General features: G+C 49.5%; 1 protein-coding gene across 1 annotated transcript; it reads left to right on the top strand.

The window, feature by feature from the left end:
- The first annotated feature begins 23346 nt into the window (after window positions 1–23346).
- Pnma8b (PNMA family member 8B) lies at window positions 23347–26304 on the top strand. Its single transcript, XM_059253566.1, has one exon. It carries the CDS (start codon window positions 23752–23754, stop codon window positions 25753–25755), a length of 2004 nt encoding a protein of 667 aa, XP_059109549.1. The 5' UTR covers window positions 23347–23751; the 3' UTR covers window positions 25756–26304.
- The last annotated feature ends 801 nt before the right edge of the window (window positions 26305–27105 follow it).

Below are 27105 nucleotides of genomic sequence, written 5' to 3'. Positions count from 1 at the left end.
GCTCAGCCTCTCGCAGCCGCTCAGCTTTCCTCTTTGGCGGAGGGGCACCGGCTGGCGGGGAGTGGCGCGTCCCTCTGTGAGCCACGCCGCTATTGGGCCCGCCTCGCGGCGGAAATGAGAACGCAACTCCGATTGGTCCGGCCTTCCCTGCAATGCGTCAAACTGGGGCGAGCCACTGCGCGGTGCGGGGGGGGGGGGACGGGACGGCAAGAGCTGTCTGGCTCTGTGGAGCCGCGGGGCATAAAGAGACGAAGACGGAAACGGAGTGGGTGTTGGAGACGCAAGTACGTCGTCTCCGCGGCTTGGAAGTCGCAAAAGGGCTGGAGAGAGACGCAGGACTTTCTTCTCTCTCCCCTTGAGCCGATACTAGATGGTTTAATCCAAAACCGAGGGGTCTGGAAGCCTTGCCTGGCCCGGCTCTTTACGGTGGCCGGGTCTTCTAGGTTCCGTCCATCTCCTGAAGGTTCCACCCTCTCTACCCGTACAGTGTGCTGGGATGACTCAGCGGCTGAAGGCGCTTGCAGTCAAGTGCGGCAATCTGAGTTCGATCCCGGGGACTCACGTGGTGCAAGGGAAAACAGACTCCCATAAGTAGTTGTCCTCTGACCTCCATATGCACGCTGTATAAATGTAAACAAACAATCAAACAAACACGAATTTAAAAGATGCACCAGAGCAATATGTAGGAGTCTCCACTTGGCTCTTGATCCTCTCAGGATCTGGACCCAGGACAATCTCAGGATGCAGACTTTCTTTTCATTCATTCATTTATTGACATTGGGCAAAGCTGTATGCAGAGATTTGGTGCTTGGCTGGGCTGGGGACACCACACTTCTAAATCATTCTCTGATCCTCTAGACAGTGTAACTCACTTCTTATTCCAGGGTTCAAGACACGGAAAGAAAGAGAACTGATAATATGGGTAGCTGAGACTATTGTATAGCACAGTATATAGCATATAACTACTGTACAGTTCCCTCGTTTAGAATAGGAGCTGACATTCTCCCTCCCTCCCTCTCTCCCTCTCCCTCATTCTCTCTCACTCTCCTCTTCTGAGACAGGGTTTCACTGTGTAGCCCTGGCTGTTCTGGAACTCACTCTGTAGATCAATCTTGCCTCGAACTCAGAGATCTGCTTGCCTCCCAAGTGCTGGGATAAAAGGTGTGCGCCACGGCCGCCCGGCAAGAGTTGACATTGTCTTGTATATCACCTCCTCACCACTGTGATCGACTGAGAGACAGACATGTTAATCCAGCGAGGCTAATCACATGCCCCATCCAGAACAGGATGTAGGCTGAACCAATGAGAACCCTTCCCTGGATTTTGGCTCTGGAGCTTCCGGGGTCAGAAAACTTTCTTTTGAGGGAGGGGAGGCTGAGGGAGAATACATTCTTTCTGTAGATGCCGCCTGTGGCCATCTCCCAAATCTGCTCTCATTTTAGGAAAGAGAATGTGTCTAAAGAGGAAGGGAATAAAACTGACCTAGAGCAGCGGCAGAGAGGAGGAAGGATCGTGTTGACGCTGACTTAAACTGCAGCCTGTAATGCAAGAATTACTACATGCGACAGCCAGCGGTCCTCAACACGTGGGGCTCGACCCCCTTTGGGTGGCATATCAGATATTTGCATTACGATTCATAGCAGTAGCACAATTACAGTTATGAAGTAGCAAGGAAAATAATTATATGGTTGGGGGGGGGGTCACCACAACATGAGAAACTATATTAAAGGGATCACAGTGTTAGGAAGGTTGAGAACCGCTGACATACGATAATATGATATTGAAATGTGTCCTCCCTGGCTGGAGAGATGGCTCAGCAGTTAAAGGCTAGGCTCACAACCAATAATAATAATAATAATAATAATAATGGGCCCTCCCCCTTTTTTGGTTTCTATTGCTGTAATAGAGGCCAAGTCCAAAAGCAGCTTGAGGAGGAAAGGGTTTATTTAGCTTACAGGCTGCAGTCCTTCTTGAAGAGAAGTCAAAGCTGCAGCTCAAGGCAGGAATCTGGAGGTGAAAAATGAAGCAGAGGCCACGGAGGAACCCCGCCTCCTGGCTTGTTCCTTCCGGCTTCCTCAGCCTGCCTTCTTATACCATTCAGGACCACCTGCGGGGGCAGCCGGTGGGGGGGCACCTGGGTTAAGCCCTCCCACGTCGATCATCAGTGAAGAAGATTCCCCAAATGCCTGTCCACAGGCCAGTGTGCTGGGGGAGTTTTCTCAATGGAGGTTCCCTTCTCTCAGATGATCGCAGCTTGGGTCACGGTGACATCGAACTAGCCGGCACACGGGGTCTTTCTATGTAGTCCGGGATGGTCTTGATCCTCCTGCTTCAGTTTGTGCAATGTTGGGATTACAAGCACATACCATTCCTCCCGCCTTCACACTGCACATTTTTTTTTTTTAAGATTTATTTATTTATTATGTATACAGCATGTATCCCTGCAGGCCAGAAGAGGGCACCAGATCTCATTACAGATGGTTGTGAGTCACCATGTGGTTGCTGGGAATTGAACTCAGGACCTCTGGAAGAGCAGTCAGTGCTCTTAACCTCTGAGCCATCTCTCCAGCCCACACTGCACATTTTTTAAAAAGATTTTGTTTTGTGCTTCGAGACAGGGTTTCTTTGTGTAGCCTTGGCTGTCCTGGAGCCTGCTCTGTGTAATGAGTCTTTTTCTGTCCCCCCAGCCAGCTCCCAATGACACAGAGACTTTTTATTAATTATGAAAGCTTGGCTTATAGCTTAGGCTTATTCCCAACTAGATCTTATAGCTTAAATTAATCCATTACATTAATTAAATTAATCCATTTACATTAATCTGTGCTCTATCACATGGTGTCGTGTCTCTTCCATCTTGTACCTCCCTGTCTCCTGGCTTCTCCTGTGTGCCTAGATTCCTCCTCCTCTTCCTTTCTCTCCCTGAAAATCCCACCTATACCTCCTGTCTAGCTATTGGCCGTTCAGCTTTTTGTTATACCAATAACAGCAATATATCTTCACACAGTGTACAAATATCCTACAACAGCTCTGTAGACCAGGCTGGCCTCGAACTCACAGAGTCAAGCCTGCCTCTGCCTCCTGAGTGCTGGGATCAAAGGTGTGCACCACCGCCTCCTGGCAATACACACACAGGTGCACACACACACACATGTGCACACACACAGGTGCACACACATACACACACACACACACACACACACACACACACACACGCACGCACCACCATGCCTGCTTTATTCAGTCAGAACTGGTATTGAGCTCAGGGCCTTCAGCATGCTAGGCAAGCACTCCACCGAGGCAGTCACAGTCACGTTCCAGCCCTAAGCGCCATTGGAGTGCTTCTCTGAGCTGCCAGTCTTTTTTTTTTTTTTAAGATTTATTTATTACATATACAGTGTTCTGCCTGCATGTATGCCTGCAGGCCAGAGGAGGGCACCAGATGTCATTGTGAGCCACCATGTGGTTGCTGGGAATTGAACTCAGGACCTCTGGAAGAGCAGTCAGTGCTCTTAACCCCTGAGCCATCTCTCCAGCCCCAAGCTGCCAGTCTTTGGAAGATGTTGTGAGGGATCCCGGTGGCGGCAGCAGACATTGTGCTCTGCTCTGATGTTCTGTTCTTCCCATCTTCCAGAATAATTGCTGTTTTTACTAGCCGCATTGCCAACCAGAGTAAAAACAACATTTCCCAAATGGCCTGCCAGTTAGGTGTGGTTCCTAGGCTGGATTCTACTGAAGGCTGCGTGTGGAAATTACATGTTCAATTTCTGGGCGATACCTTTAAAAGGGAGTGTGCTAGGTTTTTTCTTTTTCTTTTCTTTCTTTCTTTCTTCCTTTTTTTGGACAAGGTTTCTCTGTGTATCTCTGGCTGTCCTGGAACTCACTCTGTAGCCCAGGCTGGCCTCAAACTCAGAGATCCACCTGCCTCTGCCTCCTGAGTGCTGGGATCAAAGGCATGCACCCCCATGTCCAGTTTCTGTTTTGAGACAGAAGGGTTGAAAATCTGAGGCCATCTGGGCTATATAGCAAGACTCTGTGTCAAAGGGAAGTTTCTGTTTTAAAAAAATATTTTATTTACTCTTTTTCACATCTGTGGGTGCTTTGCCCACATGTATGTCTGTGCACAGCATTCGTGCCTGGTACTCGAGGAGGCCAGAAGAGGGCTTTGGATGCCTTCGAATTGGAGTTATGGATGGTTATGAATTGCTATGTGGGTGCTGGGAGTTGAACCCAGGTACTGAAGAAGAGCAGCCAGTGCTCCTAACCACTGAGCCGTCTCTCCAGCCCCAAAAGGAAGTTTCTTTAAGCAAATGTCGGAGCCGATTACTTCTTTCTTTAAAGGTTTGTTGCTTTCTACCTTTGTGTATACGTATCTGTGTGAGGATGTGTGCAAGTGTGTTTGAGTGTGAGTACCTGTGCTGCTGGAAGACCCAGAAGAGGGTGTCTGGTGTCACCCTCTGTCTATTCCTTTGAGGCAAGGTTTCTCCCTTAGCCTGGGAGACCTGTTTTGTTGTTGTTTTTGGTGGTGGTTTTTTTTTTTTTACATCTTCAAATCTTTTTTAAAAAATTATTTTTTCACGATAGGGTTTTTCTGCATCAGCCCTAGCTGTCCTGGAACTCGCTCTGTAGAACTAGAGGCCTGGAACTCACAGAGATCCACCTGTTTCTGCCTCCCAAGTGCTGGGATTAAAGTTGTGCACCACCATCGCCTGGCTTAAAAACATTTTAAAATGATTTATTTATCCTTATTTTGTGTGCATTGGTATTTTGGCTGCATGTACGTCTGTGTGAGGGCATCAGATCCCCTGGAACTGGAGTCTCAGACAATTGTGAGCTGCCATGTGGGTGCTGGGAATTGAACCTGGGTCCTCTGGAAGAGCAGCCAGTGCTCTTAACCTCTGAGCCATCTCTCCAGCCCCTGTTTGTTTGTTTTTTTTTTTGACAGGGTCTGACCCAGCCCAAGCTGGCCTTGAACTTACTGTGCAGCCAAGGATTGGCTTGAATTTCTGATCCCGTCTCTCCCTCCCAAATGCTAGGATCACAGATGTTTGTCAACACACCTAGTTTATACAGTGTTAGGATGGACCCTAGGAGTGAACCCTAGGCAAGCACTCTACCAACCAAGGTAGGACCTCAGGCCCTCTATCTCTTAATTACAGCCTTCTTAGAGGTTATGATGCAATGTCTCATCGTGGTTTTTGTTTAATGTTCCTAATAACTAATGGTATTGGTCTCGCTAGGTGTGTGCCTTGACCATTCATTGTCTGTGTACTTTGGAGAAGGTTGATTCCAATTTCTTGCCCATTTTAAAATCAGGCTGTCTTCTTCCTTTATTTTTTTCAGATTTATTTATTTATTTATTATGTATATAGTTTTCTGCCAGCATATATGCCTACCATGTGGTTGCTGGGAATTGAACTCAAGACCTCTGGAAGAACAGTCAGTGCTCTTAACATCCGAGCCAATTCTCCAGCCCACAGGCTGTCTTCTTATTGCTGACTTGTATTCTTCAAACATTCCAGACACAGTGGCACTTGCCTTTGATCCCAGCACTTGGGAGGCAGAGGCAGGTGGATCTCTGAGTTTGAGGCCAACCTGGTCTACATAGTGAGTTTGAGGCCAGCCAGGACTATTACGTAGTGAGACCCTGTCTCAAAAGACAAAACAAAGGGGGCTGGAGAGATGGTTCACAGGTAAGGAGCACTGGCTGCTCTTCCTGAGGACCTGGGTTCAATTCTTAGCACCCATGTGGCAGCTCACAACTGTTTGTAACTCCACTGCCAGGGGATCTGACACCTTCACACCAAATGAATTATTAAAAAAAAAGTATAAAAAATTTCATTTTAATTTGTATGTGTGTTGCTGTGTGTACATGCCATGTGTGTTCTGATGCCAAGGGAGGCCGGAAGAGGGCATCAAATCCCCTGGAGCTGGGGTTACAGCCAGTTGTGAGCCGCCTGACGTGGGCTCTGGGAACGGAACGTGGGTCATCTGAAGACAGAGTCAGCGCTCCTAACCACTGTGCCATCTCTCCAGCCCCCAGCATGTTCTTTTCGCTAGTTTTTGACGCAAGGTCCCACTGTGTGGCCCTGGCTGGCCTGGAACTCACAGAGACCCTCCTGCCTCTGCCTCTCAAATGTTTCAAAATATATTCTTTTTTTGGGGGGGTGGTTTCGAGACAGTGTTTCTCTGTGTAGTGTTGGTTCCTGTCCTGGATCTTGCTCTGTAGTCCAGGCTGGCCTCGAACTCACAGAGATCTGCCTGGCTCTGCCTCCCTAGAGCTGGGATTAAAGGCGTGCGCCACCACTGCCTGACTCAAAATACATCCTTGATAGTGCACTGCAATTAGCTATATGCAAATTAGCTATATGCAAATTACTAATTCTGCAGAGTTCTTCATTCTTTCTTTCCTCTCCCCTTTTTCTTCCTGTAGCCCATGTTGTCCTTCAACTCATGGCAATCCTCCTGCCTCAGCCTCCTCAATGCTGGGATTACAGGCGTGAGCCACCTCTCTCAGCCCTGAGAGCGCCTCTCACACTGAGTCAGACTCACACTTAGCTCACTGTCTCTTGCACTGAGTCAGACTCACACTTAGCTCACTGTCTCTTGCACTGAGTCAGACTCACACTTAGCTCACTGTCTCTTGCACTGAGTCAGACTCACACTTAGCTCACTGTCCACATCCCTTCCTGTGTTTTTGTTTGTTTGTTTGTTTTTTAATTTTCCAGAGCTGAGGACCAAACCCAGGGCCTTGTGCTTGCTAAGCAAGCGCTCTACCACTGAGCTAAATCCCCAACCCCTCGACATCCCTTCCTGAACAGTGTTAGGGAGAGCAGATGTTTCCGCCAAGTTCCCGGCTCTGGTTCCAGCCTTGTGGGTTGTGTGATCTCCAGTGATTTCATGGGCGTCTCTGAACCTCAGTCTCTTTCTCTGTGGAATGGGTACTGCAATAAGTTTTCTTCCAAAAATTATCAGGGGATTTAGTGGGGCCGTGTTCTTGGAGCATAGGACATAACAGCTCAGGACATGATTTACGACAATCTTAGATGCCTGGATGCTGAGTGTCTCCTTGCCAACAGATTTGTCTGCTGTGACCCCTGTAAAGTATAGGTGTATCCCTTTGGCTCTGTCTACATGTTCTTCTACATTGAAGTATTCTGTCAGAGAGACCTGGGTTTCTTGGTTTTTGCTTTTTAGAATCTGAATCTTTATTTTTTTAAAATTTACTTTTTTATTTGATCCCATCTGTATGGGTGTTTTGTCTGGATGTATGACTGTGCACCATGTGCATGCCTGGTGCCCTTGGAGGCCAGAGGAAGGCATCAGATCTCCTGAGACTGGAGTTACGGGCAGCTGTGAGCCACTATGTGGGTGCTGGGATTTGAACCAGGGTCCTCTGGGACAGCTGCCAGTGCCTTTAACTGCTGAGCCGCTGAACCATCTCTCTAGCCCCAAGACCTGGGTTTAAATATGAAAATCATCACTCCTTTGGTACCTGGCTGTGTGATTTCAGGCAGAAGACTTAACCTCTCTGTTAAGGAGTGCAGTGAAGGATGGGTAGAGAACCTGGAGGGCACAGACAGGGCTATGCTGAGAACAGGTCCAAAAGGTGTCCCGCAGTTCACGCATGTGCCACTAGAGGGCTCTCTGGTGACAATTTTTTCTGTCTCTCCTAACCCGTCGCTACCAAGGTTGATGGAACCCTGACCCCCAACCGGGGCAAAGGCATCGTCCTTGAATTCTATTCTGTTTGCGGGATAATATAACCATTGATCCTCTTCTGATTTGGTGAGAGAAAAATCTTACAAGTACGTATTCCTTTTAACAGCACCAGAGGAAATGGTTCTCACCATGGCCACAGAAGAAGGCAGCAGTCAATCAGAACCACCACTGGCTTACTCAGGGAGGCGATTTGCCTCAGGATATAGTAATGTTTTATGCTAGAACTTCACAAGACTCCTTTAACTATATTTCCAAGAATTGTCTTTGTTTCATTTCTTTTTTCAGAACCTGGGAATTGAACCCAGAACCTAGTACAAGCACTCCACCACTAAGCCATATATCTCCAGTATCTTTACTTTTATTTATTTACATTTTTTTGCTTGTTTGTTTTTCGGAACGGGGTTTCTCTGTGCAGCCCTGGCTGTCCTGGAGCTCGCTCTGTAGACCAGGCTGGCCTCGAACTCACAGAGATCCACCTGCTTTTGCCTCCTGAGTGCTGGGATGAAAGGTGGAAACCACACACTCAACTTCATTTTTAGTTTTGAGGTTGCATCGTCATAAGCAGTCCAAGCGGACCTTGAATTCACTACATATGTAGGTCAGGTGGGACTCGTATTCCAATCCTCCTGCCTCAACATCCTGAGTGGCTGAGATGACAGATACTGAGCCACAGAACGAATGGCATACTTCAATGGCCCCTCTCTCCATTACTGCTGGCACCATGGTCCACCAGGTGGCACTATGGGCACATTTATGATCATCTTCCTGCCTCCCCAGGTTTAGGTTCACTCCGAGGGTCTGAGCCTCTTTGAATGTAGTTTGGAATGACAACGTCTAAAAAAATTGAATATAGCAACAGAGTGGGTAGTCAGGAGTCGGATGAGATTACAAGGGAACCTGGCTGTGTCACCCATTTTCTGGCTTCTCTTGTGAGAGGTTACTGGGGAGAGTCACGGGAAGGGAGGGAACTTGTCTCCAGCACTCAGCCCATAAGACCTGAGGACTTCCTTCTGCAGGGAGTGTTTGGAATTGGAGATCCACACTGAGGTGCCTGCAGCCCCAGATGTTCCCTGGCAAGAGTCACAAATACCTACTTACCCTAATGAACCAGGAGATGAAGCCGGGCATGGAATCCCATACCTGTCATGCTCAGGAGGCAGGGGCAAAAAATCACATGATTTTTGAGGCCAACCTGGGCTACGTAGTGAGCTCTCTCAAAGCCTGAGCTACAGAGTGAGACTCTGTGAAAAAGCCAAAACCAAATTAAACAAATGAAGGAAATAAAGAAAAGGGAAAATAAATTGGTAATTGTTATTATTATTATTATTATTTTTGTGGGACTCAGGATGAAACCCAAGATCTAATGAATTCTAGGCAAGTGCTCTACCACTGAGCCACACCCCCAGCCCCTCACTGGGGGATTCTAGGCAGGTGCTGTACCACTGAGCCACAACCCCAGCCCCTCACTAGGGGATTCTAGGCAGGGGCTCTACCACTGAGCCACACCCCAGCCCCTCACTGGGGGATTCTAGGCAGGGGCTCTACCACTGAGCCACACCTCCAGCCCCTCACTGGGGGATTCTAGGCAGGGACTCTACCACTGAGCCACACCCCAGCCCCTCACTGGGGGATTCTAGGCAGGGGCTCTACCACTGAGCCACACCCCAGCCCCTCACTGGGGGATTCTAGGCAGGGACTCTACCCCTGAGCCACACCCCAGCCCCTCACTGAGGAATTCTAGGCAGGGGCTCTACTGCTGTATTTATTTACGTAAATATGAGGGTAAAAAGGTGTCAGGAAGTTGGCTAATTGTCACTCACTTGCAGCCAAGCCTGAATACCCGAGTTTGAACTCTAGAATGCATGATGGAAGGAGAGCACCAACTTCTGAAAAAATTGTCCTCTGTCTTGCACACACACAGACACACACACCGATACACACACACACACACACACACACACACACACACACACACACACACACACACACCCTTTTAGAGGTGAGTTGCCTTTGTAGCACATACATTCATGGTATTCTACTGTGGACCACCAGGTGGCGCTCTGCTCTGCATTTGGGGGCCATCACCAGGATTTAAATCTGCGTCACATTGAGTTTGTGCTTTTGTTAATTCATGTAAGACAAGAACCTCTATTTTCTTGTTAAAATCTAAATCTCAAAGGGCATTGTTCTCTCATTTCCTCATTTTCATGGAAGGAGAAAAACAACCAGTTTCATAGAGAAACCCTCATGTATTTATTCTCTACAAAACAGAGGTGAGGGTTAACCACCGTGTCACCATAGCAACAGATAATAAGGGAGGCGACCAATCAGCAATCGGGCTTCTTTGGGGGGTTCTTTTTGTTCAGAGCTAGCAACAGTTTCTAAGAGAATCTCAGATTCTTTTGTTCAAATTATCCTGTCAAGGACAGACTTACATAAACAGTCTTCATGCAAAATGGTACCCTTCCCCAAACATCCGCGGGGGGGGGGGGGGGGGGGGGGGAAGCACACCTCCCTCACCTCACTTTCGCATTTGTATTTTATTTCTTTGCTTGTTTGTTATCTTCTCAAGACAGGGTCTCAGGTAGCCCTGGCTGTCCATCCTCCTGCCTCCAAACTCCTGATCCTCCTACTTCCACTCCCGGAGGGCTGAAAGGACAGGCGTGAACCAGTACATCTGTCTTCATGCGTTGGTGGGGATCCAACCCAGGGCGTCATCGTGCTAGGCAGGCATCCTACCAGCAAAGCTACTCCCCAGTCCTTGATTTTGCTTGACCTGCTAATGGTGTTGTTAGTCTAAAGGTTTGCCTCGTCTCCTGGCGTCCAGAAAGTTTTTCATTTTGTTTTGTTTTGTTCTTCTGGGACAGGGTTTCTCTGTGTAGCTTTGGTTGTCCTGGAACTCACTCTGTAGACCAGGTTGGCCTCGGACTCACAGAGATCTGTCTGCCTCGGCCTCCAGAGTGCTGGTTTACACCACTGCCTGGCTCAGAAAGTTTTTTTTTTTTCCTAAAGATTTATTTATTTATTATGTATACAGCATGTATGACTGTAAGCCAGACGAGGGTGCCAGATCTCATTACAGATGGTTGTGAGCCACCATGTGGTTGCTGGGAATTGAACTCAGGACCTCTGGAAGAGCAGTTAGTGCTCTTAACCTCTGAGCCATCTCTCCAGTCCCTCAGAAAGTTCTTTGTTGGTGTGTTAATAGTGGCCCCTCCAGCACCTGAAGTATGACCCCCCGATGCTCCATAGTCACAGTGACTCCTCCAGAGATGTCCTGGGCACTGTACTTTTTCTCTCTGCAGGTGGAATCTGGGACTACTAAATCTCAGATAAGTGAGTCTCGAGTTTGAGCAAAATATTAGATATGATCTGTCCACTCCTCTTCCATGATATTTTTTGAGCCTTGGGTGTAGGGCTTGTGTTGTGGATGTACCAATGGAGGCTGAACACCCCATGATCATCTGTTCTCTGCATTATAACAGTCGTGGGTTGCTGTAATGGTCTCTGTCATGCCAGGCTGGAGCTTTGAGACTGTGTATATGACAAGACACAGTCCCTTCTGCCTATGACAGGAAATCTGCGCCATGAAATCTCAACAACACGGCTGCCTAAACAATACCTGAATGCCGGCACCAGTTGACGTGCCAACGTGGGTTGGAGGAAAGCTTCATGGGACTCCCACCCCCGGAAGAACTACAGACCATTAATAACTGTTGAGGGAGGGAGCGAATTAGTCTCCCCAGGGATGAACCCCTAATTGATTATCCAATACAAGTGGTCAGTCCTAAAAAGCGTGGACATATGAGCAACAATAAATGGACTGAGCACTAAGAACTGCATTATTAGTAAACAAAATCCGAGCCAAAGCTAGTGACATCGTTACTCGAAGTCCATCCCGGGGCTGAGTCCTTTGTCCCTTGCAAGCCTGCGTCTGTCCTACAAGCCCTGTGAATGGGAACATGCCTGCAGAATGATTTTGCTCCAGGGACAGTGAGACCATGTTCCCTGTTGACAAGAAACCTATGGGTCCAACAGTCACAAAGTCTTGAGGTCTATGACAAATGATGGGGTCAATCCCCAGAACATCGGAACATCCTTTTCCTGTCCTTCCTGGAGCCCTGTCCTCCGATGCTTATTTCTCTTGGGAGCATGGACAATGCTTTGGGTTATGGATTACACAAACCCTCTGTGTTTTTTCAAAGTTCGTTTCTGCCTTTGATGTTTTAAAATCACGTTTTATTTACTTATTATGTACGTGAGAGGTCAAGTGCCTCAGGGCACACGTGGAGGTCAGAGGACAACTTGAAGGAGTCAGTTCTCTCATTTCATTTTGTGAGGCCTGAGAATCGAACCCAGGTCGTCAGGGTTAGTGGCAAGCACCCCCGCCTCCCACCAGAGCCATCACTTCCCAGCCCCATTTTTTGAGACAGAGTCCCACTGTGCATTCCAGGCTGGCCGTGAATTCATGACCAGCTTGCCTCAGCTTCCTGAATGTTGAAATTATAGGTGTAGCTCGTTACATTCAGGTATAAGCACCCTTTGGGTTCCAAGTAGAGAAACCCAAGTAAAGCCAGGTGGTGGTGGCACACAACTTTAATCCCAGTTCTCAGGAGGCAGAGGCAGGAAGATCTCTGTGAGTTTGAGGCCAGCCTGGGCTACAGAGTGAGTTCCAGGACAGCCAGAACGGTTTCACAGAGAAACCCTGTCTCCAAAAACCAAAAAAACAAAAACAAAAACAAACAAACAAAACCAAGTAAAATTACTTAAGATTAGTGAAAAAAGGAGTCATCAGCTTGTGTTACCTTAAAGTCCAGGACTGAACTTTGGGCAAGGCTGGTTCTAGGTTCCAGAGCCTCTCTGCCCCTGCATTAGTAACAGTGACTAGAGAGGGAATGAGGGATCTAATTGGTCAGGAGGCTTGGTTGGCAGGGAGGGTGGGGCGAACCCCTCAGGAGTCATGTGGCAAGAAAGGTCAGCCGACAACTTGTAGACATTGATTTTCTCCTTCCAGGAGTTTCTGGGGATGGATTTAGGTTGTCAGGCTTGGTAGCAAGTGGCCTCACCTGAGCCATCCCCTTGCTCTTCTGCCCACCGGCTTCTATGGTCTGGGACAGGTGGTCACACCCCCAGGATGGTAGACTTTGGGCTGCCTGCCTAGGAAGCACCAGGTCCGCCCAAGGAAAACGCCCAGGCATGGTGTACCCAGCAGGGGGCGCCAGAGAATCCCGTTAAAGACTCGGATTAGCGTGTAGCTGGGGCTAGCCCTGCGCCTGATCTCTCACCTCCATCTCTCTAGAGTTGGGATTACAGGTGTGCACCTGCCCAGCACTACTGTCTAGATACATCTAAACACTGGATGTATCATTACGTGCTCTCTGATGATCTTATCACAGGTTTAGGACCCTTAAAATTTAAAGTGACATTTATTTGTTTATTGTATGTGTGGGGTGAGGGACATGGTTCACATTTGGAGATCAGAGGACAAACTTCTGGAGACAGTTCTCTCTTTCCATCATGTGGGATCCAGGATTTGAACTCAGATCGTCAGGCTTGGTAACAAGTGTTTTTACCCACTGAGCCATCCACCAGCCCCCCGAGACAGGGTTTCACTGTGTATTCCTGGCTGTTCTGGAACTTACTCTGTAGACCAGGATGGCCTTGAACTCAGAGAGCCGCCTGCCTTTGCCTCCCTGGGATTAAAGGCATGCGCCACAGACACCCATTTTTTAAAATTCATTTATTTTATTTTATGCGCATGAGTGTTTTGCCTACATGCATGTTTGTGCACTACATTCGTGCCTGGTGTCTGAGGAAGTCAGAAGAGGGTGTGGGACCCCCTGGAACTGGAGTTACAGATGGTTGTGAGACACCATGTGGGTCCTGGGGGTTGAACCCAGGTTCCCAGCAAGAGCAACAAGTGCCCTTAACTGCTGAATCATTTCTCCAGCCTTGCCCCAGCACCTTAGTAAGTACATTTTACAAATGGGGAAACTGAGACTCAGAGAAGCTGGGTGGCTTGCACAGCTCTGGGTCACAGAGTTACAATGCTCTGAAATCTGAACCCAGGCAACCTGGCTTGACTCAGATCCAGTTCATTTGACCCATGTGGGACTTGAACACTTTTCTGACTCTGCGCCCCCACTCCGCCTCCCCCGGGCAGGAGGAAGTGCGAGAAGGACCAGATATCCAAAGGAGTGACATCCTAGACATCGCTTCACCAGAAGGAGCCACGAGGCCGCAGAACAGGCCAGGTGAACTCAGCCGTGGCTGCAAAATCAAGAGGAAGGAAGATGCTGTCGTTGATGTCTAAAGCCCAAATGTCTGTTTGTTCTGTAGCAATAACTTCCACTCAAGCTGCCCCCCTGGCTTTCCCTTTGTTGCCAGGGAAACCAAACCGGTTATCACCAGCCCAGGTGCTGGGGCCCCCACTGCTCACTGTGCGGCCCCACCATCAGGTATTACATACGGCTCAGGAACTTGGCCGTCTGCCCCTGTGTTGCTGTCCCTTGTGAGCTCCCCTTAGGATCTCTTCCCCATCCTCTTGAGCAGATTTGCCTGGCTGGATATTGAACCCTAGTCTCAGCCTTCCCACACTGGGATCACAAGCTCGAGTCCTGCTTTTTGTTTGTTTGTTTGTTTGTTTTGTATTTTGAGACAGGGTTTCTCTGTGTAGCTTTGCGCCTGTCCTGGAACTCGCTTTGGAGACCAGGCTGGCCTCAAACTCACAGAGATCCGCCTGGCTCTGCCTCCCGAGTGCTGGGATTAAAGGCGTGCGCAACCACCGCCCGGCTCCCGGCTTTTTATTTTATTTTTTTTAAGCTAAAAATGTCCTTAAAACATTTATTACATTTATTTTGTTTTATTTTATTTTTTTTGAGGCAAGGTTTCTCAGTGTAGCCCTGGCTATCCTGAAACTCAATCGTGTAGACCAGGCTGGCCTTGAACTGACAGAGAATGGAACCCTGGTCCCCTGGATGAATAGCCAGTGATTTGAACCACAGAACCATTTCTCAAGCCCCCACCCCGCCCGCCCCTTGTGTTCTTTTGTTAAGAAAAGGCTAAATTATTTCACCACCTTCATTTTATTAATTTTGTTCGTCTAGGGGCTGAAGAGATGGTCCAGCAGTTCAGAGCAGGTGCGGCTCTTGCACAGGAGCAGTATTATTTCTCAGCACCCACACTGGGTGCCTCACGGTTGCCTGTAACTCAAGCTCCAAAGGCAGTTTTTTTTTTTTCTTCCTTTTTTTTTTTTTTTTCCTTCAAGACAGGGTTTTTCTGTGTAGTCTTGGTTGGCCTGGAACTCACAACTTAGACCAGGCTGGCCTCCCGTGTGCTGGGATTAAAGGTGCGGGCCACCACTGCCTGGCAAAAACCCAAATCTTTATTTTGGGTTGTGAGCCTAGCCTTTAACGGCTGAGCCATCTCCTCAGCCCCCAAATCTTTAAAATTAAGAAAAAACTGGGGGCCTGGTGAAACGGTTGAGTAGTTAAGAGCACTTGCTGTTCTTCCAGAGGACCCGAGTTCGGTGCCGGTCCCATGTCAGGTGCCAGTAACTCCAGCTCCAGGAGATCCAACGCCCCCTTCTGTCTTCCATAGGCACTGCACCCACATACCGACACATCAGACACAAATTTTTAAATAATTTTTGTATGTATTTACTTACGGTATTTTGAGCCAGGGTCTTGATGTATATAGCCTAGGCTGGCCTACTGCCTCAGTTTCCCCACTGCTTAGAGCACAAGCGTGCACTGTCCGCTGGCAGCGATGCCCACTTTCCAAGAACATGTGAAAAAAAAAAAAAGTGAAGGATTGCTCAGGGAAAGGGAGGAACGGGAGAGAGGAACTATTTTGTTTGTTTTTTTTAAAAGGAGTATTTTACTGGACTCTGGGGATGTTCCTTCTCCCAGAACTGAGGAAGTGGAGGCAGAAAGACTAGAGATTCCAGGCTAGCCTGGGTCACGTGAGACCCTGTCTCAAAATACCAACAAGCAAACAAACGAACAAACAAAAAAGAATGTGTGTCATTTTAAATACATGGAGGCAGGCGAGATCAACAGCTCATTGTTTTAATCAATTTATTTTTAATCAATTATTATTAAATAATTGAAAAAAACTCCACAGCTCTTCCATACACGCATTCTGGGGGGCGTTTCCTCCACCTGACGGTTCAGACGCGAGGTGGTTAAATTGATTTTGCGCTAATCTGGTTGCCAGGGCAACAGTGCCGGTGGGTCTGAAGAGGCAGCAGAAAGTGGAGACAGAGGACCAACCTGTGTGCTCTCAACTCCCACACAGCTCAGTCATAGCCTGCTGCGGAAAACAACCACGCAATCATTTGCTTATCTGGGGGCGCCAGGGAACATTGTGCATAATGCAGTGCCGCCTCTGACTCAGAACATTCTAGATTTTTCTTTTTCATTTTCTTTTAGCTGTCTTAGAGATGATCTTTTCTTTTCTCTTTTCTTCTTTCTTCCTCCCTCCCTCCCTCCCTCCCTCCCTTCCTTTCTTTTTCTTTCTTTGAGACAGGATTTCACTATGTAGCCCTGGCTGTCCTGGAACGAGACTCTGTAGACCAGGCTGGCCTCGAGCTCAGAGATTTGCCTGCCTGTGCCTCCCAATGCTGGCACATGCCACCTGTTGTTTGAAATCGAATAGGTCTTATAAATAAAAAACCCGTAGCCTGATATTGGGGTAAATGCTGGAAGATAAGAGAGACAAAGGAACAAGCCACTGTCACATCTTAGCTCTAGGACTCCTCAGCCTGAAAAAGCTTCAGTTCCTATCTCCTCACGCCTTATACACCTCTCTCCACCCAGTCATCACTTCCTTCTTAGTGCTGGGATTAATGGCGTGTTGACTCCCAAGTACTGGGATTAAAGGTGTGTGCCACCACTGCCTGGCTCTGTTTCTCTCCTAGACTGAATCAATCTTATGTAGTCCAGGGTGGCTTTGAACTCATAGAGATCCAGACAGACCTCTGCCTCCCGAGTGCTAGGATTAAAGGTGTGTGCCACCACTGCTTGGCTTCTATGTCTAATCTAGTGGCTTGTTCTGTTCTCTGATCTTCAGGCAAATTTTATTAGGGTACACAATATGTCACCACAGCCACCACTACTTGGCTTTTGCTTATTTGTTTGTTTGTTTATTTATTTATCTATCTATTTTTTGTGTTCTCTTGCACATAAGTGTGCCACAGTGTGTGTGTGTGTGTGTGTGTGTATGTGTGTGTGTGTGTGTGTGTGAAGACCCTTTCGGGAGTCAGTTCTCTCCTTCTACCACGTGGATCCCGGGGATGGAACTCAATTGTCAGGCTTAGGGGCAAGAACCTTTTACCCACTAAGCCAAATTACCCACCCCTGCCTTTATTATTTTGGAGACAGGTTCTCATGTAGCCCAGGCTAGCCTCAGACTCCAGGAGCAGCTGAGAATGACCAGTGGAGTGTAGACTGTGGGTGTGTACCACCACACCCTGTTCTTGTGGTGTTGAGGGGGGGACCCAGGGCCTCAGGCATGCTGGGCAAGCACTGTGCCAGCAGAGCTACATCACCAGTCTTTTCTCAGAGGTCAGAAGACAGCATCAGATTCCCAAAAACTGGAGGTGTGAGACACGATGTGAGTGCTGGGGACCGAACCTGGGTCCTCTGCAAGAGCAGCAAAATGATGTGAGTGCTGGGAATTGAACCTGGGTCCTCTGCAAGAGCAGCAAGTGCTCTTAACCCCTGAGCCATCGTCCCTGACCCTCCCCCACTCCAGCCATCTCTTTTTGAGACAAGGTCTCGCTATGTATTCCTGGCTGGCCTGGAACTCACAGCGATCCTCCTGCCTCTGCCTCCCTAGTGCTGAGATTAAAGGTGAGTCTCACCACACACAGCCCTGCTCAAATCCGTTTTCTTTGTGGATAGATATTCTGTATAAGGCTATATGCTTTTGCTATTGAGACAAATGTCAGTGAGATGGTCCAGTAAGTAAAGGCACCTGCCTGCGAAGCCTGACCACCCGAGTTCAATCCCAGGGACCCACTTGGTGGAAGAGAAGTGACCCCTTCAAGATGACCTTTAACCTCCATACAAGCGTGTACACGCATGCTCCCTCCTCACACATATGGACACACAAAATGAATAAAACATAATAAAAACAAAACGATCCAAATATGTTTGACCTTTTCCCTCAAAAAGCACTTCAATCCTAGTCCTTGGAGGTAGAGGCAGGATCATAAATTCAAGAAAGAAAGAAAGAAAGAAAGAAAGAAAGAAAGAAAGAAAGAAAGAGAGAAAGAAAGAAAGGGGAAACAAACCAGCCATGCCCGCCACCCCAGTTCCTAGGAGGCTGAAGGGATTAAGTTTGAGGCCAGCCTGGGCTATACAGAGAGACGTGTCTCAAATAAATTCATTTGTTCTTACATTTTTGAATGCATAAAAAAAGATTCAGGCTCTTCAACAAACTTTACCACTTGAAGTGCATTTTCTTTCTTTTTTTTTAAATTTAATTTTGGCAAGTCCGTGCATAGATATGTATTGTGATCAGGCTGCCCATCACTTGCCTCTCTTATCCCCCCCTCTCATTTCTACAGAACCTACTCCTGTCTGATTAGCTCCCTCCTACGCTCATGCTTTTTTTTTTTTTTTTTTTTTTTTTTTTGGTACAGCTCTTGAGCACACAGCCACAGCCGCTGTGGGTCCGTGAGTGCATGGGCTACGTCATATCCAAAAGGCGTCGTTTTCTTTTTTTTTTTTCTGGGCACACCTCCCAGTTCTCCAGCTCTTACAACGTTTCCACCCCCCTCCCTGTGCCGTTCCCTGGGCCGGGAGGGGAAATTTTCTTATGCTTTTGCGAATCTCATTCATGTATGTGTCACTCCACAGCCCGCCTACCTACTCCCTTCTCTGTCAGCTGCGATTTCAAATACCACGCAGGCTCTGGAAATTTCCACGGAGCACTGGGAAGGGAACAGCAGTGAAAAGGACAGCTAATGTTTTGTTTCAGAATTCTCACTCCATTACTTCAGCGTGTACTCACACCCCCTGCCCCCCCTCCTGTGTGTGTGTGTGTGTGTGTGTGTGTGTGTGTGTGTGTGTAGGCCAAAGGTTGGTATCAGGTGTCTTCCTCAAATCATTCTCTACATTAATTTAAAAACAAAAACAAAAACAAAACCAAAAAACTTGCCTGGCGGTGGCGCATGCCTTTAATCCCAGCACTCTGGAGGCAGGCAGATCTTTGTGAGTTCGAGTCCAGCCTGGTCTACAGAGCTAGTTCCAGGACAGCCAGGACTGTTATACAGTGAAACCCTGTCTCGAAAATCCAACCAACCAACCAACCAACCAAAGACAAAACAACAAAAAACAAGGAGAAAAACTGTTAAGAAAATCATTGCAGTCATATGTGTGCGTATATCCGTGTGTGTGCCACACCAAGGATGTGGAGGACAGCCTGCGGGACTTTGCTCTCTCTTTTTTTAGAGGCAGGCTTCAGGTATCGAACATAGGTCCTCAGGCTTGGCAGCAAGTGCCTTTCTCCATTGAGCCAACTCACTGGCCCTCTACCTCACTTTTTGATGCAAGCTCTTTCTTTGAAGCTGGCGTTCACTGACGCAGCCAGATTGGCCGGTCCAGCGAGCCCCAGGGTAAGCCCCTGTTTCTGCTTCTCCAGCATGGAGTTTACAGGTGTGCACATCCTTGCTGGCTTTGATGTAGGTGCGGTGGGACCAAACTCAGTTCACTGTGGTTATGTGGTAAGTATACTGTGTTGACTAACTCCAGGCAACCTCCCTCCTTTTTGAAGTTCCAGCCTCATGTAGCTCAGGCTGGACCTGGTACTTGACATGTAGTCAAAACTGCCCTCGATTCCTGAATTCCTGATCATCATTTCTCCATCACCAGAGTCTTGGGGTGCCTGGGTTCCAGGTGCTAGCATGCCAGGCCTATGACCTCATACACAGGTTTTTTTTTTTTTTTTTTTTCTTTTTTCCGTTCCTCAAACACAGGAATCAGGAGAGAATTTCATAAAACGTTTTATATGTTCCTTTCTTCCAGCTGTTTCCATGGGAACCTCAGGGGCTGCAGCTAGACCAGTCACAGGTCCTTGCTGAATCCAGACAAGCTTATGACTCAGTGGAAGTGCCCAGGGGAGGGCTGGAAAGGACATTCATGGTGCTCTGGGTGTCCCTGACTGCTCCCCACTTAATTTTTTGCTTAGGGGGATTAGGGGTCAAGTCTATCCTTCTACTCTGGAGCTTCTGCTCTTGAAGGGGTCTCTGCTTCCTCAGTACCACACCCTGCTGACTTAAGAAAAACAAAAAGCGAACCAAACCCCAAGGCATGGTGGTACACACCTGTGTTCCTAACATTTAGGAGGCAAGGCAGGAGGATCCTGAGTTCAAGGATAGCCCCAGCTACAGAGCAATACTGTGTCTCAAAACAAAACAAAACAATTCAAAATTGCAGAGGCTTAAACTGGGTGTAGCTGTGCAAACCTCCAATCCCAGCTCTGGGGAAGCAGAGGCAGGAGGATTCCAGGCCAGCCAGTAATAAGACTTTGTTACCCCCTCCTCCACAGATTTCAAGCTAGTATATAGAAAGATGGACAGATGCGTATCACCATGTGACCAATGACTTGTGCACGTTATATTTTTTAATCCAAAAGTCAATACATTTATTTGTTTACTCATTCATTGATTTACTTTATTTTGTGTGTATTTGGGGATACATGTGTACCTTGGAATGTGAGTGGGGGGGATGCCAAAAGACAGCTTGCTTCAATGATTTGTGATTTCCACTCTGCGGGTCCTGAGGATGGAACTCAGGTCATCAGGCTTGGAGACAAATGCCTTAATCTGCTGAGCCGTCTTGAAGGCTTATTTATTTATTTATTTATTTATTTATTTATTTATTTAGAGACAAGGTTTCTCTGTGTAGCTTTGGTGCCTGTCCTGGAACTTACTCTGTAGCCCAGGCTGGCCTTGAACTCAGAGATCCGCCTGCCTCTGTCTCCCGAGTGCTGGGATTAAAGGTGTCCACCACCACCGCCCAGCAGTTAAAAACTTTTAGTTTTATTTACTGTTATAGTGTGTCCATGAGTGTGCACGAGTGCCAGCCACATGTATGTCAGAGAAAAGCTTGCCCCCACCCCCACCCCTCCAAAGTTCTCTTCTTTCACTGTGAGTCCCGAGAATTGAACCCAGGTCCTCAGGCTTGTGAGCAGGTTCCTTTACCTGCTGAGCCGTCTCCACCGCCCTAAACCATATACAGAGATGGATGAATTTATTTTGTGATAAGGCATTCATTTTCACATGGGCTTTACCCACAGTCATCCACGGCAGATACGAAAAAGCACCAACTTGGGATTCTCATCCTGTCCTGTGGGTGCAAATCGCATGTTCACACACACACATCCCTAATGAGGTCCTCAGAAGGAATTCCTGGAAGCCATGTGTAGCTTCCAAAGAGACTCATTAGGAACAAGAGAATGTACGCAGCTCTTTTGTTGCTTTGTGTAACGATGCGTGCATGTGATAACACAGTCTACAGCCAGGTGCTGTGGGCCACTTTATGTAATCCTGGCAGTGGGTTGGCTGAGGCAGGAGGATCGCTGAAAGTTCAAGAACAGCCAGGGATACAGAGTGAAAGCCTGTTTCAAAACAAATAAACAAAACGCAAACGAGGGACAGCAAGATGGCTCATTGGGTCAAGGCGCTTGCTACAAGCCTGAAGATCTGAGCTTAGTCCTTGTCCCACATGGTGGAAGGAGAGAATTGACCAAGCTGTCTTTTCAACTCTACACATGTGCCGAGGTGCGCCCCACCCCCCATACACACACAGAGTGAAATGAATAAAAAAATTTTTTTTTTTCTGGAACCCAGAACCCAAGCCAATCTGGAGATAACCCTGTGCTCTTCCGGGATAGATAATATCTATTCATAAAATTCGCTTCTGCCTTTTATTAACTCGTGATGGCTACTGTAAAATGTCACATCATGCAGGTGTTTTGTGCTTGAGGCTGGCATGGCGTTTCTGTCCCGGGGACATCCATTTTAGGAGGAGGGAGATGAAAGAAAAGCAGAGAAAATAGAGAGTAGGTGAGCGCTTTGCGCAGCACCCGGTTGCCATGGGAACCGTGCCATCAACCTTCTTTCCCCCGGAAAAGGCAAATAACAAAAGCCAGGGGAGGGTGGGAACCTGAGGTGGTTTGGTTCTGTTTGCTTCTTTATTACTTAACACACGCTTATGTAATGGCAAGCCTCCATAAACAATACACACAGCCATTGTTCAAGGAGCCACAACTGCAAGCCAGCCCCTCCCCCTGTCCTCTCCACTCGTCTCTCGTGGGTTAGGGTCCCTAGGAGAACCCTTAGAAGGAGGAACAGTGGCTGTCTCCATTTCACAGAGGATCAAATAGACCTGGAGAAGTTCTAGAAGATTCTCAGAATCGCAGCTGGGAAAGCAGTAAGGGTAGGGTATAAACCCAACAGCGAGTCTACTAGACTCCATAGAGTAGGGAGACAGGCAGTTCAAGAGCCTTTAATGGCCTGGGCCATGGAGATGGATCAGTGGGTCCCCCAGAGTCCGATTCCTGGGCCCACATGGTGGAAGGAGAGAGCTGACCTCCTAAAAGTTGTCCTCTGACCTCCATACATAAGCTGTGGCACACACATGCATCATATACACGCGCACACGCGCTCACCATAAATGAAACAGATATTTAAAAGTAAAAGAATTTGGAAGATCTGAGTACAGTGGCTCACACCTATGATCCCAGCATTTAGGAGACGGAGGCAGGAAGATTGCCATGAGTTTGGGGCCAGCCTGGGCTACGTAGTTCTGGGCTAACCTGGGCTATAAAGTGAGATCCTGTTTCAAAAACAGAATATAGGAACACTCGTGAGTGAAATGTGGTCTCCCTCGGCAAGTCTGGTACCCACTTACTATCACACACCCTAAATGATGGCCCTCAGCTCATAAGGACAGCTAACCTTGGCATCCTTGCTTGGTATTGATACTTCTGTACCATGAAAAAAAGATAGAGCCTGTGTGAGGTCACACCTCCAAAGAACAATTTGATTTGGCGCTTTGTAAAGCAAAGCTGTATCGGTCCCGCGGGAATGGGGATGTAGTTCGGTTGGTAGAGCGCCTGCATAGAATGCGTGAAACCCTGGCCTCGACTCCGAGAAACGCATTAAAAAAAATAACGCAGGCAAGAAATCACATATGCGCGTAGTTTCAGAACTTGTAGGGAGGGCGGAAGCAGGAGGATCAGAAGTTCAAGGTCATCTGTGGCTACTTGGCAAGTTCAAGGCTACCCCAGTCTACAGGAGACCTTGCCTCAAAAAACAAAACCAAAGCAAACACCCCTTGTAGAAGCATCCATGCTTTTAAAGGTGGTCTCTGTCCCCTGAAGGGAGGCTGGTCCCTTTTAGTGCTGTGTAGGCTCTGGTGACTTTGCCCTTGTTCTTCGCTCCAGTGACCAAGCCCTCCTTCCCACCTGTCCCTTTAAGAGCAGCTGCTGCGATCACAACAGCGCAGACCCCAGCTGCTGCCTGCAGTGTTACTATGGAGACCCGGACTAGCAGGAGGGGGCGGGGAAGGGGGGGGGACTGGATCTGCGCAGGCGCAGTCTGAGGCTGCCGTACCGCAGCGGCCCCGCTGAGCGTCTAGACCTGGGTGCGCTCTTCGCTCTTCGCTTCAGACTCCGCGGGAGCGCAGGCGAGCTGCCGCTCCCACCCCCCACGCCCACCAGGTGCGTTGATCGTCGCCTTCCTGCACCCTAACAGCGGTGTCAGGGACAAAGGGAAGTGAGGAACAGCCCGGGCCAGCCCGGAGACCGGACACGTAAGCCCCCTGCGGACCGTCAGATTGCCCCGGGGGAAGATCATTGCGTCCCGTTAGCCAGCAGGTAGCTAGATCCCGGAGCCCCAGATCCCGAGCCTGGACTCTAACCCCTTCGAGTGGTCCTTCCAGAGTAGGATTGACCCAGCCTGTGTTCTGCAGTCCACCCGGCTCCCTCCCGCCCCAAGATTAGCCTGCACTGGGCAGCGTCATGGCCATGAACCTTCTGCAAGATTGGTGCAAGGAGCTGGAAGTGGAGGTCCACAGGGCCCTGCTGATCACGGGCATCCCTGAGCGCCTGCAGCAGGCGGACATCGAAGCCACCCTGAGGCCGAACTTGCAACCCCTGGGCAGCTACAGGCTCCGGACTGTGAGATCTGTGACCAAGGAGAAGGCTCAGGCCGCCTTGGTGGAGTTTGGGGCAGACATCGATCACTCTGCCATCCCCATTCACATCCGGGGAGATAATGGAATCTGGAAGATCCTGAGTAAGGACCGCGGGCAAGATGCGCGGGTCCTTAGGCAGATGAGGCGCCTGTTGCTAGATGAAAGGCCCATGGATGACTTCAGAGAAATAGCCATCCCTCTGGTATTGGAGGCCCAGGCCCAGGCCAAGGGGTTGGGGAAGGAGGCCAAGAAGACTGGTTCCTCGGAAGGAGCACCCAGGCACGGCCGTCGGGGCCGTCGGGGAGGCAAGCGCAGATCTAGAACGCACAGGTTCACGGCTCAGAAGGGCAAGAAGAGGGGTCGGGGAGGGCGCCGAGCCAGGAGTGAGTCGGACGACTCATCCGATGACAGCCTGGGTATTGTCATAGAGGAGATCTATGCGGAGGACCTGAGCGTAGATGAGGACCAGAGGGCCCTGTATGCCACGCTCCAAGCAGCTGCCAAAGAACTCACCAAGAAGTGGGCCTTCCGGGGAGACCAAGATGAAGGAGATGGCCCCCGAGAGTTTTTGGCACTTGTCACTGTCACCGACAAAGCGAAGAAGGAAGAGATCGAGAAAGACCTTCCTGGCACAGAGTCCATCTGCTTAAACATCAAAGATGAGAAGAGTGGGGTCCCTGATTTAGTTGCGCTCCTGGCTGTAAGAGATACCCCGGTAGTGGATGTAGATAGCGAGGGGGAGGAGGAAGACGAAGATGGAGAAGAGGAAGAAGAGGAAGAAGATGATGATGACGATGATGATGATGATGATGATGATGATTCCGACGACGACGGCGAGTCTCTGGAAAATGTAGAGCGAGGAAAAGAAGGGGTGGACAACCCCGAGTTTGTGGCGATCGTGGCTTATACCGACCCCGCTGACCCCTCTGCCAGGGAGGAAATGCTCAAAATCGCTTCTGTGATTGAGACCCTAGGCTGGGGCGATAAAAAAGACAAAAAAGATGTCCTTCCTCAAGTCCTGTCTGTCATGAACAAGGACACCTCTGGGCCCAGGGTGAAGGTAGAGGAGGCAGGCCGTCAGGTGGACGCCATGGTCCTGAGGAAGGCGGAGGAAGACGGGAATCTTCTGGAATGTATCTCCACCTTGGCCGAAGCCGAGAACAGCACCAAGGGAAAGAAGTCTGGACTGGGTCTCCTCAGAGGGTGGACCGCTGAGGGCCACCAGGGTGGCCTCCTGGAGCTGGTGGCACTCCTGGCTGCGCAAGATATGGTGGAGTCTGTGAAAGAGGAGGAAGCCAGCAGGTGGGGCGGCGGTGGCAGTGGCGGCAGGAAGTGTGATCATAGCCAGGGCGGCTTATCCGACGTCCTGGCTTTCCTGGCCTCCCAGGAGAACCTAGAGTCCAACGAGGAATCGGATGACGATTCAGACACAGAGTCTGAGGAAGATTCAGACGACACCGACAGCGAAGAGTCAGAACCCGGCGACAGCGTGTCCAAGAAGCCCCGCGCCAAGAGAGCGCGCACCGGCTCCAAAGGCCTGGCTCCCGCTGGCGCCACCGCCGTCTCCACCGCATCCAGGGCACGCAAAACCCGCAGGGGTGGCCGCGGTCGTGGCCGGGGCGTCACTCCAGAGAAGAAAGCGGGGAGCGGGGCTGCAGCCGAAGACCACGCGGGCAACACCACCACCAACAAGAAGAAGAAGGGATCTGCAGGCGCGGGGGCCCGTGCCAGGGCTGGCGAGGCCAAGGGACAGCCAGCTGCTGTTCCCAAGTCTGCCCGCGGGAAGAAAGCACGTCGGGGCCCAAGGCGGGCGCCCAAATGCCGTTAGTGCCACAGACGTCACTAGGAGCCCTGTCTCTTGTGTGTGAACTCCCCCCGCCCCCCATTCTCTCTTCTCTCTCCCCTGCTTCCCCCTCTCGCTTAACCGCGTGCATTTTGCTTTGTGCTCTGCCGCATCCCTGGCTGGCTATGACCAGTGCCCAGCCTTCCCTCTTCGTTCTATGAACAGATGGCGTGAGCGATCGTGATGGCTGAAGCCTTGATACGAGACGAAGAAAAAGAGACAAGACACTCGGATGCAGTGGCCAGTGGGTGCAGGGAAGATGTGGGCCTGGAAGACCCCAGCCTGGGTGTGTGTGGGTACCAGGCACTCCCGCCTGCCCATCCTTCCAGGCACCTGCTTCTGGCCAAACAGCTGGTATCGACTGTGAGCCACCTCTGGCGTGACGGGGGCCTGGGGGGAAAACAAGAGAGTGTTGGGCATTATAGGCATTAGCTGAGCTTGGAAGGGCTAAGGGCCTTGTGCGTGCTTGTGTTTGTGTGTGTGTGCTCCCAAAGTAAAAGTCTGAGGGGGCTGGGAGAAGGAGGGATAGAAATGGGAGGAAAGAGAGGAGGAGGAGGAGGAGGCTGGGAGGGGAAGGAGGAGGAAGAAGAGGAGAAGGGGAGGAGGGAAGGGAAGGTGGCATTAGCCCACCCACCTGAGGCTCTGCAGGTGGGAAAGGTTGGAAGCCAAGCCACCCCACCAGCCTTTGTCCACAGGTTGAACTGGCAATACTCTGCCAATGTGTTCTGATTTGGAAAACTTGCGGGAAATCCAGATGGCTGGTTTCTCAGCTGGGCAAGCCCTGTGGCATCTCTGCTCCGTTGCCCCAGCTGTCCCTGGCTACTCCTCAGCTTTTTGCCCTTGTAACTCTTGACTTACTCCGACAGTGGAGTCCCCTGTCCACCCCCTCCCCCCACTCACGTGCAGCAAATACCCAGGTCCCCTTAAAGGGTCAAGTGTCCCTATCGTATGTAGGAAACAGTTGCTCTACCCCACCCTGGTATTATCCATCCCCCAGTCAGCCCGGCTGACATTGGCCAGGCTCCAGCCCTCTGCTGTCCCCGAGAGCAGCCGCTTCGGCTGTGTGTTTTCCTGTAGTGCTCCGTGCCGTGCCGAAGCCCTGGCTGCTCAGTTCTGTGTTTCGCTGTGTAGATAATGCTTTTCCTAAGCACAGCACCTTTCATCCTCTTGTTCACGTGTGTGTGTGTGTGTGTGTGTGTGTGTGTATGCGCGCGCGCGCGCGCGCGCGCGCGCGCGCGCGTGTCCAAGTTTCTATTCCCAGGAAGTGACCCGTTCGTGGTGCCTGGACCCTCTAGGATGTAACAGAAGTTCTGACCTGTACTCATAACCCTGACT

This window comes from Peromyscus eremicus, chromosome 1, assembly GCF_949786415.1.
Source record: "Peromyscus eremicus chromosome 1, PerEre_H2_v1, whole genome shotgun sequence".
NCBI classification, from domain to species: domain Eukaryota; kingdom Metazoa; phylum Chordata; class Mammalia; order Rodentia; family Cricetidae; genus Peromyscus; species Peromyscus eremicus.
The sequence above is the reverse complement of the archived record's forward strand: the minus strand, read 5'-3'. Positions and strand labels throughout refer to the sequence as shown.

Excerpts from the sequence above, each read along its gene's own strand:
- Pnma8b (XM_059253566.1), top strand. The coding sequence starts at position 23,752 with ATGGCCATGAACCTTCTGCAAGATTGGTGCAAGGAGCTGGAAGTGGAG.